Source organism: Pseudopodoces humilis, chromosome 9 (genome assembly GCF_049639895.1).
Source record: "Pseudopodoces humilis isolate 2021_Gansu_Grassland_sample_001 chromosome 9, ASM4963989v1, whole genome shotgun sequence".
Lineage (NCBI taxonomy): Eukaryota > Metazoa > Chordata > Aves > Passeriformes > Paridae > Pseudopodoces > Pseudopodoces humilis.
The window spans coordinates 20,401,967-20,426,282 of NC_142208.1; the positions used below are offsets into that span (position 1 = coordinate 20,401,967).

The 24,316-nt window shown below is 36.4% G+C and overlaps 1 protein-coding gene across 2 annotated transcripts in view; it reads right to left on the minus strand.

Annotated features, from left to right (window-relative positions):
* Positions 1-22,277, minus strand: part of PDE6C (phosphodiesterase 6C) — a 28,104-nt gene extending 5,827 nt beyond the window's left edge. For both annotated transcript variants that reach the window (XM_088059961.1, XM_088059962.1), the window contains exons 1-20: positions 21,638-22,277; positions 13,210-13,362; positions 13,014-13,103; positions 12,642-12,782; positions 12,080-12,154; positions 11,927-11,991; positions 11,754-11,820; positions 10,997-11,044; positions 10,641-10,790; positions 9,831-9,974; positions 9,678-9,746; positions 7,328-7,474; positions 6,845-6,952; positions 6,629-6,738; positions 4,552-4,639; positions 2,989-3,089; positions 1,757-1,864; positions 1,132-1,195; positions 284-358; positions 61-144 (exon numbers count right to left, since the gene is read on the minus strand). In XM_088059961.1, the coding sequence (XP_087916087.1) occupies positions 61-144; positions 284-358; positions 1,132-1,195; positions 1,757-1,864; positions 2,989-3,089; positions 4,552-4,639; positions 6,629-6,738; positions 6,845-6,952; positions 7,328-7,474; positions 9,678-9,746; positions 9,831-9,974; positions 10,641-10,790; positions 10,997-11,044; positions 11,754-11,820; positions 11,927-11,991; positions 12,080-12,154; positions 12,642-12,782; positions 13,014-13,103; positions 13,210-13,362; positions 21,638-22,117 (2,367 nt within the window). In that variant the 5' untranslated portion in view covers positions 22,118-22,277. The remainder of the gene's footprint in view (positions 1-60; positions 145-283; positions 359-1,131; positions 1,196-1,756; positions 1,865-2,988; positions 3,090-4,551; positions 4,640-6,628; positions 6,739-6,844; positions 6,953-7,327; positions 7,475-9,677; positions 9,747-9,830; positions 9,975-10,640; positions 10,791-10,996; positions 11,045-11,753; positions 11,821-11,926; positions 11,992-12,079; positions 12,155-12,641; positions 12,783-13,013; positions 13,104-13,209; positions 13,363-21,637) is intronic.
* Between the last annotated feature and the right edge of the window lie 2,039 nt (positions 22,278-24,316).

The window sequence follows — 24,316 nt, forward strand, 5'->3', positions numbered from 1 at the left end:
TTGTCACTAATTGTGCCATCAGAAGTGCTAGAACAGGAAAACAAAACCAATTATTCTTACCTTGTACACGAAGGTACACACGAAGTCTATGAAACCAACTTGGAGCTTAGGTAGTTCATCTCCTTTGTTTCTGTCCATCATAGGCTAGAACAGAAGAGCAGTAATTTAGAATACGTAGATATCATGCTTTTTGGTATAGTCATAAGTATCATGGTTCATTATTTATTCAGTGTTTTAGTAACAGTTAATATTGCTTAACACAGTTAAATTATTTAGTACTTACAATAGGTTGTTGCTGTAGCACAGTTCTTTCCAGGTCACCTTGCTCCCAGAATTCATTTGCAACCATGAGGGCAACCTGAATAGGTACAATTCAGTGGAATTGTCAGCAGAAAGTAGTACATTTAAATAAATAATACAAGGCTTTCCAGAAAAGTGAAAAAACCTACAGACGTTGTCTGCTGTACTTTAGGCTTTTCCCAGCATATTCTCAGTAGCAATATTTTGATGCATGTTGAGTAAATAACACATTATTGCCAACAAAAACAAGGCAATATTAGCAACATAGGATTCTTGTAATACCTGTAATGTGTATAACTTAGAAGAACAAGTATTTGCAGTTGTGTTTTGATTATGCTTTGTTAAAATATATTCCTGTAAGTCTAAGTGATGAGCTTCATCAGGATGGTCAATAAATACTGGAGCACTTGAAGTACTTATGTACCACTCTGTATTACAGAATTTTAGTGTGTTTAAGCTGCTTTGTAATGGCACCAAGATCTACAGAATAAATACAATTCAAACCATACTGTTAAATCTTAAAAATAGCTGGAAAGTAGTAGAAGTTGTCCAGCAGAGAAATAATTGAGTGATATTTAAGGGTAGCTATAACAGCTGCCAGAATTAGTGGTGCCAGTTTTAGTCAAGGACAAGTAGAGAAAGGCTGGCAACTGTAGAGATATCACTGACCTCCTACACTCACAGTGACAAAAAGGTAGAGGTTCTTTCCTGGAAGCAACAGGTACTTAAATAGGTATCAAGTAATAAAAGGTTAATTTTTTTAATTGATCATGCACCAAATGGGCAATAAAACAGAGAGTAAATGCGGTATTGTCTACTTCAAGTGCCTACCTTACTCTGCACTTCCCAGGGCTTGGTTATTGCAGACAGATCACATCCAGTCATCATCATAGCCCTTTGAAAACAAAAACCAAAACATGAGTATAGTTTTGGGTGTCAGGAGAATGGTACCAGACTCTTTCCAGTGCTGCTCAGCAACAGGGGGAGGAGAAATGACAGTAAACTAAAGCACAAGAGGTTCCACCTCCACATGAGGAAGAACAATTATCCATTAAGGGTAGAAGAGCACTGGAACAGGCTGCCCAGGGATATTGTGGAGTTTTTCTGGAGACATTCAAAACCTGCCTGGACCAGTTCCTGTGTAACCTGCTCTAGGTCACCCTGCCTTGGCAGAGGGGTTGGACAGGATGATCTTCAGAGGTCCCTAACTATCCAATGCTAGAATGATTATAAAAAAATAAAAGGTCTAGATATAAGGAATTTAAGATACCAAATGAATTAATATTTTGGACATTTTAAGAAGATTACAGACATCAGTTTCTAAATTTAAATCATGGTTATGCTCATCATTGGACAATAACACTAAGTCCAAATTTGCATGTCCAGGTGCCCAAATTATTTTAAAATCTAGTCCTAGATAATTGATTGAATAAGGAGTAAAATATTAACCACCTACATGATGACTTCTTTTTTCGTTGGGTCAATAGATATATACTTAATTGCCTGCTCTTCTGTTTCCATTTTTTCAATTGCATCCACAATCTTTTGAAACATAGTTCTTTTCCTGTTAAAACAAACCAATAAAGCATATATTACAGAATGTGAGTTCCTGCATTAAAAATGAAATATAAAATCATATTTATGATATTTGTTCTTTTTCCAAGTACCATCCTAGTCATAATATTATCAAGGTAATACTTTCCTGCTGTTGAATGCAAACATTATAGGTAATCTAGACACTTCAATTTTGCTACATAGCACTGACATGTGAAGTAATATGTCAGAGTTCCTGACAAAGAAACAAGTAACCAATTTCCTGCCTCTTCAGACTAAACTCTTTGGGGTGACATTCTCAATTTTTAGCATTACATGTTTGTTACTTCCTGTAACATACCAAATTGGGAAAAGTGAAGCAGATATTAATAGATGCTCTGCTACTCCCTCCCATCAAAAATTCTAAGAATTACTAAGACTTGACTGAAAAGAACTTTGAAAATCATAAGCCTGTCTTGCTATTGCTTCATTCATCTTCTAGATTGTGCTTAGAATGAATGAAATAATGGAATTACTGTTCTCTAAATCTTAATAACTGCTATTAAACAATTTCCTGAATTTTTACCTGTCTTCTGACTTTAAATATCCCACTCATAAAACAAAAGTCTCCACCTATCTTTAAGGAAGATAACCCTTATTAAAGCATGTTAATTCACTAACTTGCGAACAGAATTGATAGTTTGATATTTGGAGTCTTTGGCATATTTAGCACTGGGATCAGTGGATGTCTGCTGGTTTTTTCTAATCTTCAGCATGCTCCTGTTAACTCTGAGTATCTGTTGTATGGTATGTTAAATATCACACATGCACACAACCTTATGATTTGGCTACTGAATACACACTTCTGGAATATAGTGCTTGCTGTAACTAAAAGTATATTGGAATTACCTACTCAATGTATTACCTACTAAGTGTTATATACATTCATGCATTCTAATTTGAAAGCTTATAATCAAACTAAGAATGTCTTGTTTTTTGCAAGAATTAGACTCAATGCCAATATTAAATAGAGCCCTGTTCTCTGCATATAAACATCTTTTATGCTGCATATAAAAAACAACTACAGAACTACTATTATACATTCAATATAATCAATTTTTTTCAGTAGGAAGTTATACAGAATTTAGTACTTACTTGAAATACAAAGCCAAGTCAGTTGCTATTATTGCAACTTCAAATAAGTGTAGAACGGTTTCATACTGGCGCTTATTTAGGTTCTGGAAGATGTTTAAACTCTGCAAGGTGGAAAGTTTAGGATTTCAATTCCTTTTATAACACTGTCTTTGGTTTGTACTATACAGATTGTCTCACAGAATAGGGTAACAACTGGATTGGCCAACTACAATTCTTAAATTAAAATAATTATAAAAATTAAAAATTTACATTCCATTACCCTAATTTTCCTGACTTTTTAGTTACCTAGTTCCCCTTTCTTCCTGTTAAACTGGGTCGGCAGTGCCTGCAGCAGTGTATGGGTCCTACCATGGTACGTGCAATGTCCTTTTCTTCAGGCAGAGGGAATGAGACCATCATACAGCATTTTTCTAAGTGTCTCGGTTTTATTTCCTTCTTTAACAGAGGTACAAGGCCTGCGTGAGCCAGGGCACAGCGGTGCTGCTGGTGAGAGCCTCCAGAGGTCCTGCCAGCTTCTCTGCCCGAGAGCAGGAGTCAGTCCCTGACATCTCCCATTTGAAAAGGTACATTGCCATCAATAAAGGGAAAAGTCTTTGTTTGTTTTTATACCATAAACCTATTAGGATTTTTATTAAGACAGTGCTGCTGCTTAGCGCAAGGACTTATTTCGTGGCCTCGTGACGTCAGCCAGCAGCACCACCACCACAGAGACTGGAAGTGGAAAACGAGGGTGAAGTGGGTGCCTGTCCTGCTACAAACAAGGAGTGCATGTGTGCATGCCCTGCTGTGAAATCACCCTGCAAAATACATGGTAGAGTGTCGCCTTCAATATCAATAGAGAGCGTAAGTAGTGGCCTTTGCTGTAGCCGGGCCAGAGTCTGAAGCCGCTGAGGGCAGGGTGGCCGGGGCCCAGTGGAGGAGCAGGACCCTGAGGGGCAGCTGAGCCTGAGGATGCGGTGGGAGCGTCACCCCCGCTGCTTGGGAAGGGCAGCTCGGAAACGGCAGCTGGGACAGGGTAGCTGGGACATGGCAGCTGGGACAGGGTAGCTGGGACACGGCAGCTGGGGCGGCTGCCCAGAGCAGGAACATCGGCGGTGGATCTGCCACACTCCGGCCCTGTACCCAGGGAGGGTGCGCGGCGGGCCTGGCCTGAGGGCAAGGGGGCCCTCCTTGAACATGTCCTTTTGTTCATCGGCTGTCAGAGCCTGCAGCTGAATTCAGAACTCGTAAACCAGGCACAGCCGTTTAATGATAAGATTTTGTATATATATTGTATTTTTTGCTTTGATTGCAACATCAGCTGTTTTGTGCAAACAGAAAAAACCTGAATGTGAGGCCCAGAAAAGAAGCTTTTCTATCTGATGTTAATCTGTTCCAGACAGAATCACTAATGTTTCTCTAAAAGTGGAAAATGCATTAGAATTTGGCTTAAACTTCTGAATTTTAGCATTTCTGATGTGGACCTAGAGAAATGCATGAGACCCAGTGAAATTTGGAACACTGAACTTGATTGGATCTAATTAATCAGTGTTGATTGGCGTGAGCAGAAGGTCCATGACATACCTCATCTTGCAGCAGGGTTTTACTGTACTCTAGGTGATGCCTTTCTAAAATGGAAGAACCATGAAGTTTTGCCAGGGGAGCAGCTGACCTGTGGAAAAATAAGCAATTCCTTAGAGTATAACATATATATACAATTTGAAGGCAATAGTTTTTAATCAGGTTTCATATTATTGGTTTGATAGTGTAATCTGTATACATTAGCTATTGGTATGATGTAGAGAAAAAAAACCAACTTGCTTCCCTTCATTTTTGTGACTGTGTAATGATGGAACTTGGAAGGCACTGGGTGTTCAGTGCCCACAAAAATCAAAGTCATTGTTGCATACCTCAAAACTCAAAAACTTTGGTATTTAAAATATGCCTTTATTTTATCCTACGTGTTCAGTTTTGCTGTCCTTTTACGCACCTTAAAAGTAGCCTTTTTCCATCTTTTAGTGTTTATTTTGTGGTAAGGCTTTTGAACTCTTGTATGTCTGTAATGACTGGGCCGTGAGCCCTGGGATTCTAGTTAACTGCAACTTAAATCTAAAGTAACAGTATAATGGAGTTTAGTTCCTCTAATGCCCTTAGGCTACTTCAGTCCAAAATTGCCATTTTATGAACAGCAAAACCCTGATAGCTCAGGTTTGCTCAGTTTTACCACAGGTCTTAAAATGTTCCTGACATTGGACTAAGCTTCAGGAAGAGAAAATTCTGCATCGGAGTATGGTTGTGAGATGAAGGGAGAAGCATCCTACCTACATGGGCTCCAAGTAATTCTACATGTTTGGAAGTGCATTTTCCTCCTTTTTGCCTTGGTTTATAGCTCTGTTTCCCAGATAACCCAAGGTGGATTACTACATGGCGCTTGTATATTCTGATGTGATTAGGACTGTCATGGTAAATCCTGATGAGTTCTATAAATAGGTTTACTGCGTATGACCGCATGTAGAGGGTTTTCATCTAGGGAAGACCACAGTGGAAAGATTTAAACCCAACCCACGACACACCCCCCTAAACTTGTTTGGATGACAGGCAGTCCACTGAATAAGAATCAGCATCTGTCATTCTCTTTCCTACGTCACCTGGAGAATCCCTGGGAATAATCAGAAAATCCCTTTGCGTCACTGCTCTAGCACAGTCTGAAAAGGCTGAAATGTGAGGAGTGGATTCAGGGTCAGGGGGGAAGGATCAATCACTCTGGAGATACAGCTGGTGTAAACTAGCCAGAAAATTATAATCTTCTGGTATACATGACATTCTGAGAAGCATGTGTTCTCTGGCTAGCACATGGAAACAAGCCCTACAGATCACATAAAAGACTAAATGATAGGATGTTCACTTCTCAGGAGGATGGGTCTCACCATGATATGTAATGTTTTAATACAAAGGAAAATATAAATGGATTAATATTGCTTCATAACAAACAAGGTAAAAATCACAAAGAAATCCTTTAGCGTATTTTCTCAGAACATATTACAGCATGAATTGCAAAGCTTTAACCTCATGAGGTATAACTTCTGAGCCTGTGGACCCAGCAGTAGAACTCAAGCTTGTTGACTCAGACTTTTGTATAATGTGAAGAGATTACGCCTCAGGAGAGGACCTATATCAGGAAACTGAGTGTGGGGAAGAACAACTGAACTAGTCAAATTAGACAGTGGGAAACAGAAAAAATTCTGTCTCCCTCTAAACTGGCCATTGTCTATGTCACATCTTGAATCCCTCTCCAGAAAAGTGCTTATGCCCTGTCTTGAAAAAGTAATCCATTTATGGATTTTAATTTACTTTACTAATTTCTTGGTGTCACGCCCATGAGGCTCTGTCTGCTACAATCCAAGCATTGCTAGAGTTCTAAAAATCTACAGTCTTAAAAATGGATTGCAGCTTTGGGTGATACTTCTAAGATTCTGTCTTGGCATTTTGTCTTTGTGTTTCAACTGCCTGAAGTGCTCTAGGGAAGAAATCTTCTGTAGCATAATTATTCATGCCAGATGAGTATGGAATATAAACCTTATTTTTTTGGAAGTTTTGACATTTTTTGTTTGTTTGCCACTAAAAGTAGTACATTTCCATATATTTGATCACTTATACTTACTTCATTTGATACAAGTTATTGGTCCCTCTGTGATCAATGTCATGGCAGAAAGCAGCAGCAACCATGGCAAAGGCTTCTAAATCTGTATAGTATTTCTTTATTTTGCCTGTCTGTAAGAGAAAACAGGTAACTCTGAGCATGTGTCTTCCTGAATTTTCCATCTGGAGTTGCACAAATACTAATTAATGAATTTGGGGTTAATATTAGCAACACTACCATCAGCAGAGTAAACATTGTTTGTCCCACATTGAATCCATGTCTCCAGTTATGGTAAGTGATATCCCGATAACCCTTCCTGACTGTGTACATCCATCTTGTAAGGACCTATTGGTAACAAAAGGGAGTCAGATAGCTGTTAATTGAAACAGAACAAAGAATTCACATTATATAACTAGAATATACTATTAAATTACTTAACTGCACAAGTTAATTGAAAACAAATGTTTTCCATTGAATTAAACATGGAAACAGCTATTTTTTCTTTAATAGATGCATATGGATTTAATTCCTTACCTAGCTTACACAATTCAGGATTAATTTTATGTTTTTATGACAAATATGTAAATGTTTCATTGAGAGTGGAAAATTGTTAACCATACCATTAATATTTTAGTATTGCCTACTTTGAGATTAAAGTATGTAAACCAGCTATTTTTCTTCTACTTAGAAATAAATATAAACAAGAAAAATAAACCAGACCTCAGCTGGGACTTTGAATTTTTCAACAACATTTATCTCAAAGAACAGTCGTATTCCACAAGTTATCAGGCCATGCTCTGTAACAGGGAAGTCACTGAAGCGGAATTCATACAGTTCCAAATCTTTTGGATCGGGTAATTCTTCTTTCTGTTAGGAAATATCAAAAACAAGAGGTTTTCTGTCAGGAACAAAGTTGGAAAAGCTTTTTTAATTTTCTTCAGTAAAAATAATGCTCAAGGACAGTATGCTTACTATGTCTTCAAAGTCCTCAGGTGTCAGTCTGAACTAATGTGTATTAAATTATGAAGTACAGTCAGAATACTGCTAGCTTTCTTCTGAAAATTAATAAATAAAAGCCCTGGGAAATTCCTACCCTGAATTCCAACACAATGGGTTGTGACCATCTCAACATTTCCTTAGCTTAGAAATCTTGGTCCTTGGAAATTCTCTTCCCTAATATAAAATCCCACGATTCTCCCACTTTCAGCATAATCTCAAGGTTAAAACATTCATCCTTTTCTCAAGAAAATTAATTTTCCTATTTTGTATATAAGATATAGATTCACATTGAATAGCCTAACTGGTAATAGTGCGATTAGTGAACTCTTCACTAACACTCTTGATCTCTCCCAAAGCCTAGGGAGAGCAGCATCATATTTTAAAGAATGTGCTCCAACCCAAACAAGAATTCTTCAGGTCTGATGCAACACAAAAAATAGCTTATATTATCACAATGACTCTCTTCCTCCTCAGTAGTCTATAAATGATCTTCACTTTATGGAGAAAGAAAAAAGATGACTGAATGTATGCATATATTTCAACAAATAAGGCTGATCATCCCTTTCCTTCTCCCTGGGTTTTTCCTTTATATCTACCCAGATCTGAGACCAAGGACAAAGAAACCTAGACCAGTGTTGTTTTAAGACCCATTACTTGGTGATTCATCAGATCTACAAACACCTGTTTTATCCTATTAGTTATCTGGGATTCCAGGTCTTATAATAGGATAAAGCACTTGCATGTGGCCTTGGCATAGCAGAAGATATTAGACCTTCGACTTTGTGACTCCACAATGTTGAAAGAACAAATTGCTTTTTGTAGATTTAAAAATTCATACCAGTGTTAAGTTTTTTAATTTGGAGCCTGTATCAGAATAGTCAGATTTTGCTCTACCCATAGAGAAATTTTATAATGCCTATTATTTTTTGAAGATTTTCATGCTGCTAAATTAAATTTCCTTTAAAAGGCATGTGAAGCTACACCACTGTCTGTTGATGTTTTTTTTATTTCACCACTTGCAAGCTGTGTGAGCATTTGTTGTGTGGAAGCCAGTAAAACATTCACACCAATGAGTTCCAGCATGCACATATACATAACTAAAAAGAGTTTCATGAGATCTTTTCCCTATGGCTATGTGTACATTAGCCAATGTGGTGTAATAGTAGGAAATACATGAAGTGGTTGGTACTGGAAGTCAACAGATTTGTGTATTTTGATTTGTGTATTTGTATTATATTTGTGTGTTGTTTTGTGTCTATTGACCTTTTTTCTTCAACCTAGCTCTGTTTTGATCCATTAACAGTGGAAGTTCATTCAATGTTTTCATTCAGAGCACAGCTTTTCTCTGAATTTGAGGTTTTCTCAAATAAAGTAGGCCAATTCATATGCTTCAGGACTGCTGAAGTGCACTAAATGGGCAAAAATAGGAGCTTTCTTCCAAAGACACTGCTTTTCTAGGTTGAAATACTAAGGCAGCCAGAGGACTGCACTACAAACTTATTTTTGTTTTAGTAGTAGCAGAGTAGTAGAGCAGAGAACACATTAGGTCAAATCTGGTTTGTCACTGTGGAGTCATGGGTCACTGTCTTTAAACTTGTCTGCTTACAGAAATGCAGGAAAAATAATCTGAAGGTTTGTTCCACTGGACACTCCTACCTACATTCTCTTACTGAGAATAAAAGTGGCCTCACCACAGTATTCCTTCTTTAATTTCAGAGTTAAATAAGTTAAATTCAGTTATAGATACAGCATTTTCCCTATGAATATATTAAGAAATTTAACACTTTAAATGTTAATTAACATAAAAATGTCTGTGTAACTCTGACTGTCCATGTGTCTTGATGTACATTTGGGACAGAATGCTTCCCTGTAGGTAGCAGTGAGGTCTGTAGCATAGCAGGAGAGCAGATGTTGAGGATGTGTTACTAAATCAACTCCATCTAGTCTGTGGAACTGATTGCTAACATTGATTGTATTAATCAGGATTTCACCATATACAGCCTTTTCTATATGAGGATACATTACTGTCTGATATAAATACACCACCAGAATTTTCAGTTTGATGACTTACCAAAATCCTGATGAGATCCTTTTGATCACATTCATCTAAACTTTTTGCATTTAATTTCTCCTTGTATTTCTAAAAACAAAAAAGAATAAGAAAACTCAGGTTTTGTGTTGTAAGTTACCCATTTTAATTTTGTGGCTGTGGACAGAAACTTACCAGGATAGATTCAACTTCAGCAGGGGTGGCCTTTGTCTGATACATAAGCATTTCCTGAGCAATGTCTTTCCTGTTTTCAAGTTTGTTCATTTTGTCGTAAGTGTCAGTATTTAAAACAGACCAACCCAGGAACTGTGTGAGAGTCTGCAACAAAGTCAAGTAAAGCAGAGATTATGCCATGACAACAGAACCTGACAATTTGAACTTAGTTTTCTTAAAGTCCCATTTCTGGTAGTACCGTTTGAAAAGCAAGGTGCTACTCTACTTGTTGGAGGCCTTTATCTTCCTTCAGCCAGTTCTGTTAGCACTCACAGCTTCTAATGATGTTTGCCTCAGCCTAGTAATAAAGTAATTAATATTCCCATTTTATATACAGGACTTTGAGGCTTATGAAGCTTAAGTCAGGTGGGTGGACTTGGGTACACTGTGCAGCATCTTATCTTGTCTGAGTGTATGTGATTACGAGTACTCTGTGAACTCCTGTGATCACAGACTTGGCATCCATTGGCAAGCAGCACACCACACCTGCTACTTAGGAGATTCTGACCATCATTAGAAAGTCAAAGTATTAAAAGTAAAATTATAAGCAACTTTTGTTCATCACTGGAATGTAAATGATCACTCAAAAATTTTCAGTTTTATAAAGGGAAATAAGATCTCAGATTCTTAAGAAACTGCATTGTAAAGACTTGGTTAGATGTTAATATGGCCTATTTGAAAAATTTTTGACATATAAAAATTACTTTTTACTGCAGTATTTTATTTTAACATTACATAGCTCCTCAAACCCTCTAATCCTATTAAGCTTACTTCAGTGATCTGTTCATCATACTCATCAAAAGGTTTTCCATCTTTCCTGTTGTAAAATGTTGCAACTCCCACAATTTCTTCTTTTTTGTTGACAATAGGCAATGACAAGACATTTTTGATAACCCATCCAGAGTCATCCACTGGTCCTTTCTGTAGGAAAACCAAAATATAGGAAATGTGTATTTCTTTGAAAGTAATAATACAGCTATGAACATAAGCAATGTAGCAAAAATATTTTGTTTGTGCATCACAATCAAATGAGAAATTATTTATACAATCTACTGTATAACCAATTATTGGCGAGCACTAGAACATTTTTGTACAATATTTCTAATTATTAACATTACTGAATTTACCTGAAATGTGAAGTATTCATCTGCTGGTGCATTCATCATATTACAAATCTGCAGCATAAGGAAAATTACACATTGTTTAAATGGAATATAATGTGCATCAAAATTTGGTCTAATATTTTTTAAAGGAATATTTATTTTCTAAGCTAACAATAGTAAGCATCCTAGCTAAGTACAGAAACTAAAACCATTACACTTAAATTAGATGTGGTTATTCTAGCAGACATAATTTTGGAATGTTTGTAGCAATGTCTCACAGTGCAAAGGCATAATGGTTAAGAAAATCATTTCCAGTTCAAAATGGCATGGGGGTTTCTAGAAAGAAATAATTAAGTCCTAAGGGCTCTATTAAAAATGCCACATGGTTACTCATAGCTGTCATACATCCTGACTTTGAATTATGTATGTCTATGCAAGAGGATATAGGAAATTAAGAAAAATTTAAAACCTTTCATGTGATGATTTTCTTACTTTGACATTTTTAGCACACCTAGAAAGTGACATCAGACACACACATTATTCCTCTGATATCACCACAATCTGAGGGAAATTATCCTGCTGTTTTCACCATTTGTGTTGTGGCCTTGTCTCCATCCAAAATACTGACTCAAATTATTTCACTGGGAACCAAAGGCACTGGAAGAAGTATCATGGTATTTTTGTAGAGGATTTTGGTCATGGGAGGTTTTTGGGATTTTTTGTTCAATCAGAACAACTACATGATTTAAAATGCTAGTTTTTAGTTTTGCTATGAACTTACAAGACCATTTTCAGCAACATATGTTGGCAATCCACTGACAAGACACCAGTGGTCAGCTGGAGGTGACCTTTTGAGAGACAATGAAATTAATTTATTTCTACAATGTAGACATGGTATTCTATCCCAGCAATATTTAATTACCACAGATTCACAAGCTGCTAATGAATACTCACGGAATGACTTTGATTTCTTCTTGTCCATGTAACAGATAGTCAATAATCTTATAAAAGTTGACTTCCTAAATAAAAATATAAAAACATCTAGGTGACTTGTACAACTTCAATCTCAAACTTAAGATTCATAGAAAGAAAAATTAATATACTCACTCGTCCATCAGGTGTCTTGGGGCCTTTGTAAGGCTCTGCCTCCCCCAGCCGGATTGGCCACTCGTCATAAAACTCCTGAGAAAATATACAGGGAAAAAGGAAAAAAACAAATCAGTTCTGTATTCATAGATAACATCACATTGTATATTCAATTTGATTTTTATTTCTACATAGTTTACTATCGTCATATTTCAGATAATTTTAAGAAAACATTGGTGATTATATTCCAGACAAGAGATGTTTGCTAGCAAATTGCAGGCTAATCTTATCCCTAAATATTTGCACAGCTTAGTTGTTTTAGCAGGTAGATAGTTCTAAAGCAATAATCAGACCTGCACCTCTACCCTTTCTCACATGGAATTATGCATATGAAAAAGTTTTTCAGAATTGCCTTTATTTTTATTTTGGTTGTATCCTTTGCCATACTTATATTTTGCATGTAATCTTTGTAACATTCTTAGATTTTATATAAATTATCAAAAATAATTAGAAAGCGTGGTAACTTTGTGTCTTGGAGACTTCATGTTAGGAGTTTCTAGCTAGTAGGAGAAATAGTTGTTACCTTCTCTTTAGTCATGTCCAGCAGACCAATAGAGTATCTTTCACAATTCAAATACATTCGAATAGTATACAGTGCTTTATGAAACTGTCGTTCTATATCTGTTAGTTCTTCAAATACTTTGTTGGCAGACCACAAAAGCATCTATTTACAATAAAAGAGAAAGAGGATAGTGTTCAGAACAGTAAGAAAACATAAAAATATGAATCCTAGGCATTCCAGAGTGAAATTATAAGGTGCATCACTGTTTACAAATTAAAAAAGAAAAAATAGATTGTATTCTTGCATCAATAAAATTGCAAGAATATAAAATAGTGGGAATGATAATTGTTTCAGAGAAAAATGAAATGTTTTTATTAAAAAATGCTGCTATACCTGGCTTTTTCGTGATTCAATATTGTAGAGATACGACGTGTGATTATTTCTTACCATCAAAGATACAAAGTTGAGGTATTTTTTAAATACCTAAAAATGACAAAGATCAAAAATAAGACAAAAGTATTAAATTAAGATATAGAGTCACTCAAACTACTTGTTGAACTAAAAGCTGTATTACTGTGTGACATTTTACCTCTTCATCCTCTTTTGAGAATTCAGGGGCATTTAATTTGTTGAGTGCCATCACAACAGCAAGCACCTCTTTACCCTGTGTAATTGGAGTTGCCAACATATTGACTGTTTTATAACCAGTTTTTTTGTCCATAAAGTCAGAAAAATGGTTGTTCTGAAAGAAAAGGGAAAAAATCACAAGTTAATTGCACAACAATTACCATGCCAACAGCAAATTATCATTTCATTTGATAACTGATGTTTGCAATTCTGTGAGCACCATTTCACAGTTTTGAAAAAACCCCACTATCCTTACTTAACTCAGTCTTGCAGAGTTATATGTACAAGCCTAACTGAGGCATTGGTTATGAAGATAGCTTCTGAAACCAAGTTCTGTGCAGGTTGTTATTATAATGCTGAGGGAATTAAAAATATGGGAAATACAGAATAAATGAAATATAATAATATGACCTTGCGACTACCTATTAATCTAATATATATGACTTGCATTTTAGAGAATTACTTCATAGCTATGTTAATATTTATTATTATTTGATTATTTTGGTAAATAAAATTCGTTATGTGTTTCCCTCATACAGTATTTAGAAATACCTCCTGTCCTGTATACAAATACTTATGGCAGAGAAGCATCCCCAGCAAGTATTCATCTGGCTGACCTGTTTCTTATTCCTTCCTGTCTGACACACTTCCATCACTGTTGCTCCCAGCTCTACAAGCCCTTTTGGTTAAAGGAAAGGATATAAGTATAGGTTATAGGATATAGGATGTAGGATATAGGACATAGGACATAGAATCAGAGCTGCTTTTGTTGAGTGTGTGATCCTGTGGGAATAAAGCCATGTGACTAATGAATAAGCCACAACTCACTCCTCCATATTTACATTTTCATCCTTAAAACAAAATGCTGAGGGGGTAGCAAAAGCTATTCTTTTAATTTTTTAATGTAAAAATATTGAGAACCTAGTTCATGCTTCATGGAGAACATATCCAAATTCTTGGTGTTTTCTTCAAAGGCTTTAGTATTCTTTTTAATTTAATAAAAAGGGTTTAAACATCTTCAGAGAAACCTGTTTGTCAAGATGGTTATATTCTGTTATGTTATTAAGAAAATGCATCTGAGTGAGGTAAGTTATAAGTTGGAGGTTTGGAATGTTGGTATGTGTATATTGAGAAATGCCGTTCTACTAAGCAGCTAAAAGAGCCAGACTCTGTCTTCATGGAGCCTTTTCCATCCCCTCACATTTCACTGCTAACCTGCCAGTACTCAAACTTCTTCAGAGGTGAGCACTCAACCCACTTACACTGCATGTCTATTCCCAGAGCTGGCAAATATTGCTACTATTCATTACTACATTAGCTTAGGCAGCTGAGATCTGTGTGGTGCATCCAAAGGTGTCTTCCTTGTTGATAGGCTGGAGAATGTTGCAGGATGCCACAAAATGGAACTTCAGCTTTCATAGATTATACATAAAGCTACTTGAACAAAACCCCAAACAAATAATCTTTTTCTAGGTTGTAAAATCAAGCATGACAATGCTTGGAAATGCCAGAACTAAAATTGTTTGTTTCTAAAGTTTAGATTTTTCCTCTTAATTTCCTTTTGCCCCTCTTTGTTGTATTGCAACACCTCTTCTGTCTAGCAATTGTTTCTAGTATATGTTGAATTTATAGCATATACAACTCTAAATAAAGAAAGTATTTTATTATGTCATCAAAATATTAGAATTTGGGCTTTTTCCTTGTTTTTCATAGTCTTTAGGCAGTCCATCTTTTATGTTTGCATTTTGTGTTTCCTTCTAGGGCTGCATTTCAGTGAAACAAATTAAATGTCTGGAAGTAACTCTTAAATATTGTGTTTATGCCCTGGGCTCTCTTTACAGAGAATTGATTCCCTTAAGGACAGCCTGTGTCATCCCTACAAATGTCATTCGATGTAGCAGGCTCTATTTAGATCTCTGGAAAGTGTAGCCACTTTTGAATATATTTTCCAAGTGAAAAGAGGGTGCTTTGTCTGTTTCCAACAAACTCCCTGAGTTGTTATTTTTTGGTTTTCTCAGACAAAGGTATAGGAGCATATAATTTAACAGACATCCAGAGAAAATGCCAGGTAATCTGTCTCTACTGTGTAAGAATCAAATACTGTCCCGCAGCCTGCTAAACAATTATGTTATTACATGGAAATATTCATTTTTCTGTAGGATGTATTATCTACTGACACAACCATTCTGGACTTGGGTGTGGTTTTGAGCTTCAGGTTTTGTGTTTCTGACTGTTTTAGCCATTGAAAACCCAGTAAATTAGACTGGTAACTTGACCCTGTCTTGTAGTCCCTCTGTGTCACTAAGAGCACCTAGCGTTCCTGGCAAGGCCCAGATTCCTGGGTTTAGGGTACTGTACTCTGCCCTGAAGGAATAAATAAACATTTCAGATGCTCCTGGATTTCTGAACACTTAAAAGGGATCTGTAGACACCAAATGAGCTGAATCAGCAGGATTCAGCTGCTATGTCTTACTTTGTTTAATAACTCCAGAATAAAGGTACAAGCAGTGGTGATCAGAAGTGTTCAGAAGAAGCATTTTTGTCGTGCATTTTTTGCAAAGGATAGAAATATTTTAATACAAGTCTCTGTTAATAAACAGAAAGTTCAGTAACCACAAGCCATCCTGTGCCTAGGTAGTGTGAAGCAGAAAGATAAAAATACCTTCTAATGCATTGGCAGCATTCCCACAACACATACAAACACTCCTGTCTCACAGTTTGCATATATAAGCAAAACATTGTGCTTAGATTTAGCCTTTTCATTATTAAATATTTTATACATAATTTCTAGGTGTTTTGAAGCCTTTATTTCCAACAGAGTTTTAAAAATATTTTCTCTTGGGAACATAAGCTCTTTCTTTTTTCTGAAGAAAATCACTTTTAACAATATCTAAGAAATCATATTCATAGACAAATAAGCAAGAAACATGGTCTGCAGTACCAGAGCCAGAAGAACATCTTGTTGCCTCCATGACTACATCAATGTGGACTTAGTCTACTTGAGCCTGATCTTATAAATCAAACTATCTTTTAGAGCAATGTTTTGAACTTTCAGCTCTCAGTTAAATCACAAAATAGGCTTTGAAAGAGAAATTATGGAAAGGAAATCTGCTGCTAACTCCTTAACTGTAGTATATTTGCAGCCATTTCCTACTAGCTCCACTTAATGCTGAGATACTGAGCCATTTACTATACAATGATCAGTTCTTTAAACAGATCCTGAGATATGTAACATATCCTGGATTTGCAGGAAGCCAGCTCCAGCACCAAGCTAGCATGACCAGCTAGCACAACCCTTTTGATGGAGGAATATTTCCTAATATCCAATCTGAGCCTCTCCTGGCACAACTTGAAGCCACTTCCTGTTATCCTATTATTTGTTAGCTGGGAGAAGAGGCTGACTCCCACCTTTCAGGGATTTGTAGACACTCTGAGCCTGCTTTTCTCCAGGCTCAACACGCCCAGCTACTCTAGCAATTCCTCACAGGACTTGTGTTCCAGATCCTACTTCAGCTTTGTCACCCTGCTCTGGAATGCTCCAGCACCTCAGTATGTTTCTTGTAGTGAGGGGCCTACAACTGGACACAGGATTCGACGTGTAGCCTCACCAGTGCTTGGTATAGGGCAGCAGTCTCTGCCCTGGTCCTGCTGGCCACACTGTTTCTGATCCAAGCCAGGATGCCCTTGGCCTTCTTGCCCATCTGGGCACTGCTGGCTCATGTTCAGCTACTGTTGATCAGCACCCTCAGGTCTTTTTCTGCCAGGCAGCTTTCCAGCCACTCCTCCCTGCAATGCTGCCTGTGGCTGGAGTGACCCAACACAACAAGGGATAAGACTTAATCCTGCAGGTGAGGTGACAGGGCCAAGACAGCAGATGCCTGTTTTTGTCCACCTCTTTGCCCTTGTAAAGCACACAGGAAGAAGGGTTGCTGTGACCCCTTGCAGTTGTGACTATTTTGCTCCTATTGGGTGGAAGGTTCTGTCTTGGATAGATGAGCTCAGACTGCACATATTTCTTTGCATTATCTCCACATTTCTTTCTGGTTGCACTACAGTATTTTCTTCTCTTCCTGATATTTTGTTCTTCCACTGATTGTCTTCCATTGTCTCAGAAATTTTAACCACTTGATAGATGGTATTAATGTGCTATGATGCTTCATCACTTCTACTTAGCCGAATTTCAAGTCACAAATGTTTTTGTTTCACAGTGATGTAATTGAGTATGAATAGAAAATAAAAAGCACATACTACCATCTATCTGGCCCTTTCTTAGCCCACACTCCTAAAATTACATATTGTCAGGGTTCTGAATTTCAAGATGTAGCTTACTAGCATTGCAGAACAAATTGACTTTTTTATTAACTAGAGTTCTGAAACTGAATCAAGGAGAAATTAATATATATTTAACAGCACTTGGGGGTTGAACTTTTCAATTATGTCACTGATATGCCTGCTTGTTATTTGCCATAGTAGTGACTATTTTGCAACTTTTAGAAACTGGAACTGTGTTATATTGGTTTTTTACATGAAACAAGAAAATTAGATAAAAGGGAGCTTTTAATTTTAATTTTTAATATATGTTTTTTCTTCAGTTTTGGAAACTTTCCTCTTAGAATAGTAACTAAAGGAAATAATTGGTTGAGGTTTTCTTCTGGAAGGCACAATTAATAGAAATTTGTTCCTGCGCTAAAATATTTTCTAGTAAATCAACTAAATCTTTGCCATTATAGAAGATTGGAACATTTCCATTTTTCCAGTAAATATTTGTTGAGTATGAGTTTCTGATAATCTGGTGTTTATTATCAAGATGAGATATAATGGAGGAGCAGACATTAACAGTTGCAGTGCATATTCTTGCATGCAAAAAGCTACCTCAGACAGCCTGGAGTCTGGGGACAAGAACATCCACATTAATCTGAAACTGCTGTCAGTTTAGACAGGCCTGGAATTAAAGTCTCTCCCACTCTTGGGTTAAAGTGTAGAGCTGCTGTTCTGAAGCTGGATCAGCTTACAAATGGATGATACCAATGCTTGCAACTTGAAGATGTGTTTCATAGGTTTCCAGTGGTTAAATTAGGTGCCACAACAATCACTCTTACGGCTGCTTAATCTGAGTTGGACTCTCCGATGGTCTCTTGATTCTTCACTTCACTGGGGGTTGTGAGTTCCATTGCAAGACCTCTAGAAATGAGGACTGATAATTCAGCATCCAAATATTTCAGCACCTCTATAGATCTAAGCCAAAAGCCTTCACTTCTTTTGAAGCATTTTTTCAACATTTTTATAATTTTATACTCAACTAAAACGAAGAATATTATTTCTTGAGTTTCCAGTCCTTAATTAAATCCTTGTCTTCAAATGCCTCTGAATTGAAAGGAACAGTGCAATAATTTAAATAGGTTGTGGATTAAAGCAAATTTAAAAAGTCTTTATTATTGGTTCTGACAAGCTGAGAATGGGAGATTTTGATTCTCCAAAAAAGACATACTCCTTGTAGAACTATTTTTAGTTCTTAGCTTTTTTTGGAAATCATGCCTTGGAGAAAAATGTAAGGTAATTGTGTTCTCCTTTATAATGTTGTCTGTGTTATCAGTTACTGTTAAAAGCTTATTAATGGACATAGCAAATTTTTTGCAGCCTATTATTTTACTTTGTAATATTTGACGCACATACTCGGCTAGACCCTGTGAATAATGTGAGACAAATTATTAGGCTAATGGTCCTGCCTGGCCTTCTGTTTCTCACAACTATTAAATCCTGGATTAAATACTATTAGCTTTCACAGTCAACAGTTCCATAATCTTGTGGGGAGGAGACTGCCTACTAAGTTAATTATCAAAGGTCTGTATCTTTTCCTCCCCTTTTATTTTCTGGAGCATTAGTCAGGATGAGGAGCTTCCTCACGTTTATTGGTACCTTTCCAGTTAGAAGAGGGAGATAATCCCTAAAGAACTGTTACCAGGAACTAAAAGTAGAGTCAAATTTTTTTTCAATGATTTATTGCTGTTGTGATCTTTTATTGCATTTACTTTTGTTATAAAGCGGTAATGATTGAAGCATGAAAATGTCACACCATGCTTTTGTCAATGTTGTCATGTACTTTAGAGTTAAAAAACACTATGCTATTTGGATATGGCCTGTGTCAACAGTAAAAAGTGGCTAGATGTACTTTAAGTACTGTAGCCAATGAGAAATAATCATTGTGCACTTTTTATTCTGACAAGGCACTAGGGGAAAAATTCTTCTCTGGCTTAGCTCTTCCTGTTATTTTTTGTTCAGAATTTGGGTAGCAGACAATCTTGTTTGACTGAAGTGTGTATATAGTGTAAATGTAGTGTGTATGTAGTAAAATAATTATCCTTTCTGAAATGTGATAAAGACTTCAGTGGCTGTGTTTTTCTGCTGCCAGGAACTAATTATACACATTAAACATTACTGACTCAAACTACAGTTCTGGATTTGCTATGGAGATAAAGATTTTGGTGACATAATTGGGAGCTCTGCTTGTGTGAGAACTTGAACACTGACTTTTTGTACACAAAGAATGACAGTGCTGACATTTTGAGATCTTTAGGGTTGTTTTTAAATATCAGACTTTGGTCCCAGAGAAGTCTCTGGGAGTTTTGTAATGATCTAATAAACTGTCAATATTCTGATGATATTTAGTTACCAGACTTAGATTAATGGGACCATAGTTGAATTGCATTTTTAAATGTGTGCCTAATGGCATAAACCTCAGTAATCCTAAGAGAGTAAATGGGTGCCTAAGTAAAGATTACCTTAGAATGATTTAATAATAACAGATACTCAGCTGACATTATTTTATGAGTGCAAAACACCTAGCAGGATCAGATGGACAGAAAAGTTCTCTTAAGCATACATAAATAACATTTGTCACAAAATTTTAACAAATCCTGTTGCAAACACAGAAATATTTGGTTAGCTCTGCTCTGGGCGCCTCTCACTTAATGATATTAAGAAGCAGTGCAGTGTCTGATAGGAGGCACATCTTTCTTGATCCTCCTGATCTTTTCGCATGTAATCAGTCTTATGAACTTGGATTATCCTCCAATCTCCCCACGTGGTGGTAAGAGGCAGTAAATCAGACACTTCTTGTCAGAACAGCAGCCATTGAAGAAAGGCTATTAGTGGGCAGCTGAAAATGAACTGATTGTTTTCTCAAATCAGTCAGTCTTCTGTTTGCCCCTGCGATTTCTACTTACATCTGAGGCAGTTTACTGTATATTGGAATGTTATTTTCATATATATAAATATTCATTTGATTCTGAGCTTTAAAAGTAGTCCTTTATAACTTTTAGCATGATAAAATATATTATTTACAGTTTACCTCTTGCAAAACATAGTTAATTGCCCTATATAAATACTTCGATTATTCGCATGGAGCTCAGGACTAGTGGTTTCTATCTCTAAAATATTCCAGAATTTTAAATTGACTGTATAGGAAATACTGAGAATCCAGACTGTCATCTTCATAATTGTCTTAGAACCACTTGATTATGTTCAGATTTTTGGCATAGGACTAAAAAAAAATAGAGATGGCAGCATTTGATGATGCAAGGTTAGTTATTTTTAAAGAAATCTTAAAATTCAAAGCATGTTTATGTTTCCTCATGTATTTCAGAACAGTTTCTAAAGCAAACCTCATACATGCATGTTTCACTTTTGTTAGGTCACTCATCATTTTAATTAACATTTGGAATAAATAATAATAATAAAGATTTAAATAAAATTAATAAATAATAAATAAACTCTTATCAACACCTTAAAGAATAAAGGTGATTCAGTGCAGATTCAACAGGAACTTCAAAAATGTCAGAATAGCTCTGATTCAATAATTTTCTTCTATAGACCGTTTTGAACAAAAGCCCTGGATACAGACATACTCAAAATCAAACCCATTTTCAATCAAACACTCACATGAAGCTGAATATGTATGTTGACATCCTCTTTCCTCATTCACTTACTAATAAGGATACGTCTTCATTACAAAAGCTGCAAATTAAATGACTCAGAGATGCATGCATGGCAGCATGGAATGATAACAGAGAACACTTGCAAACCCATACTGGAAGGCAGAATACAAGCCTGCCTTGTTCAGCAGAAACTCAAGTATTTAATGGTCTCTATTAATCTCATATTCTCCTCCATTATTATAGTCATTGACATTAAAATTACTACAAGGACACTGAAAACACCTAACTAGGCTATATGATGTGGTTCTGTTGAATTTTAAGCCATCTCTGCTGATGTATTTCTCATGTTACTGGTCTCTGAGATTTTTCTGAAGAACAACTTTTTACCTCAAGCCCTGGGCAGGAGGCTGAGTAAGCAAATTAACAGAACCCCACACCCAAAGAGAAGTCACTTACCTTTGTCACATCAGGTATATTAAAAAACTTCTTGGTATGAGCAACCCATCCCACTATCCCAATGTCCAGAGGAAAAACAGTCTCATTTTCTGGTTTCACCAAATTCTGCTCATAGTTGGAAGTTGGAGTGATATCAAGAATCCTGGAGGCTACCTCTGGAATACCATTTCGGGAACGACAAACGAACATACTACACCGATCCGCTGCCAGCAGCTGTGCCAGCCTCTGTAGGGCCTTGTGCACCATCTTTTCCATAACACATGCCTCATCCTGAATTTCTGTTACCAACTCAAAAATTATGTTACTCTCCTCCAGACGGGACATGTCTTTGAAGCTGACTCCTTCCTTCACATCTCCAGGGTTCACGTTAAAGATACTTCCCACCACTTCTGGTCTCATTTTTCGGTCGAAATACTCCTTGGCAAACTGGGGGTTGTTCTCCAAGTATTTTTCAACGGCATCTTTATTTACCTCACCCATTTTTGCTGGATTTTTCTTAGGATTTCTTTTAGAACTGCATCACCATCAAAGCAGGAATGGTAGCAAGAAGTCCTAACCTGTTACTAGTAAGAAAAATGTACTTTGTACATATTGTATAGCTCACAGACATAATAGATTCATCTTCCTCTGTGGCTTCCAAGCCTTCTGATGCTCTTGAGATATGACAGAAGGCACTGGCTTAGCATCTTCTTAGTGTGAGATCTTGGAGACCGCTAATTAAAGAGATGTCAGGACACTAAACCCCTGAGCATTCTTAGCTCCTAAATCCTCAGGGAATCATTTTAGCATTTTAAACTAATCAATTAATTCTTATAAAATTGTCTGATATGTAGATATGTATACCTGTATATTTTCTCCTTCATTCACAGTGTATATACTGTACTGTACACACAGAAGTTCCTATTAAAACTTCATATGAGAAATTCCACCCAGATACTTACCCCACATTATACACGTGCACAGATGTACACACGTGTATTTGTGAGAGGCACTTAAGGGCAGGAAAACAGAATGTTACAGCGAAATCTTTTAAATGGTAGAACTTAGATTTCCTTGAAATAGTCAGGAGATGATAGAAATTGGATTACTAAAAGTAAACAATTGTAAAGCTATATGAATAAAATGTGTGAAATCCTCAAGCACTCCAATGATTTATCTAGGTGACGATGGAATAAAAGAATTAGAATTTGACTTAGCACAGCCAGATATGGCTTGGTTTTTGTGGGGTTTTTTTCCTTCAAAAGAAGAGAGCCAAAAGAAAGAATAAAATCAGAAAACTGGTTAAATTCAAACTGAGTTGAGGAAACAGTAAAGTTTTTATTTGATAAGCATGAATATCCAGTCAGGGTCTACACTTTCTTCAGAAAAAGTTGGAGATGTCTGTTCTATTAAATAGCACTAAAAGTAAACTAACTGACAAATACTAGGCAAAGAGAGAATCTTGAGTTTGGTCATAGATATACCATAGATAACCATGTATCTGTATAGATACAGATATATGGTTATACATGTTTGAAGTTTCCTGTCATTAGAAGTTTTACGTTACACACATGAATGGAAAAGGAATGGTGGAAAATATGTTGAATCTGAGGAGCAAACATTCCAAATCTACATGTGTGAGAAGGCCTAATTTAAGTGTCAACTATGACAGTAAATGATCTGTTTTCATTGAAACGGATCTGAATTCCAGCACAGTAGGAGGACTGCAATTAATCTTTCTTCTGTTTATAGCGTCCAAATCAGAAATGAGAGATTCTTGGTGTAAGAAAATAAAACATTCACCCTTTGGCCATTCTAAATTTGAAAAGAGTATTGCCAAAGTACAACATCATCTGTCTGCCAGAAGCCACAGTGTGTCGACATTTGTTTTTATCAACAGATCTCAAAGAATCAACATGGACAACTGACACAGATACTGTCGAGCACAAAGAACAGGTCACTGATAGATGCTCAATGACACCTAACATTACTTTTCCCTCTGACCATGATATGAAACACTGTGTATGGCACTAATTTTTGCCAGAGTACAGATGCTCTACAGATTTTAAAAGGTACGTGAGAATCAGCGCATTACAAACACATTTTGGCCTGGCTCATTTTCTCTGACTGTGTTGCTGCCCCCAGCAGCCTCAGGGACAGGTCCCTCCCTGGTGGGTGTGTGAGTTTGCAGCAACTTCTTGACAGGTGACCCAGTGATAGTAACTTGTGGCAGCACAGCAGAGTGTTCTCACCATTATATACACACAGAGTTTGCAAGAAAACAGCAGAAGAAAGGCACATTTATTCTTACTCAATTTCAATATTAGTAGTTTCAATATTTGATCAATACATATAAAAGCAGTAGAGACTTAAAAAGAATTTTGTATATGACTACATAGAGCTAAATTATTTCTTGTCCTCTTCCTAATTTCTAGCTCATTACTTTTCATTCTGTTTTAAAAGAAGAGGATGTTGAAGAGCCTCAATGAAATAATGTGAAGGAATAGTAACATTTTTTACATTATGCATTCAGTCATATTTTTTTACTGACTTTAGAACATTCCACATAGTAATTTCTTTGAAGTAGATGGCGCCTATAAAGGATCTGTCTCATGCCCAGCTAAAAAATTCTAAAAAATTAACTTCTGTGTAAGACTTCCACATTTATCTTTATCACATATGATAAATCAGTTTAAACAT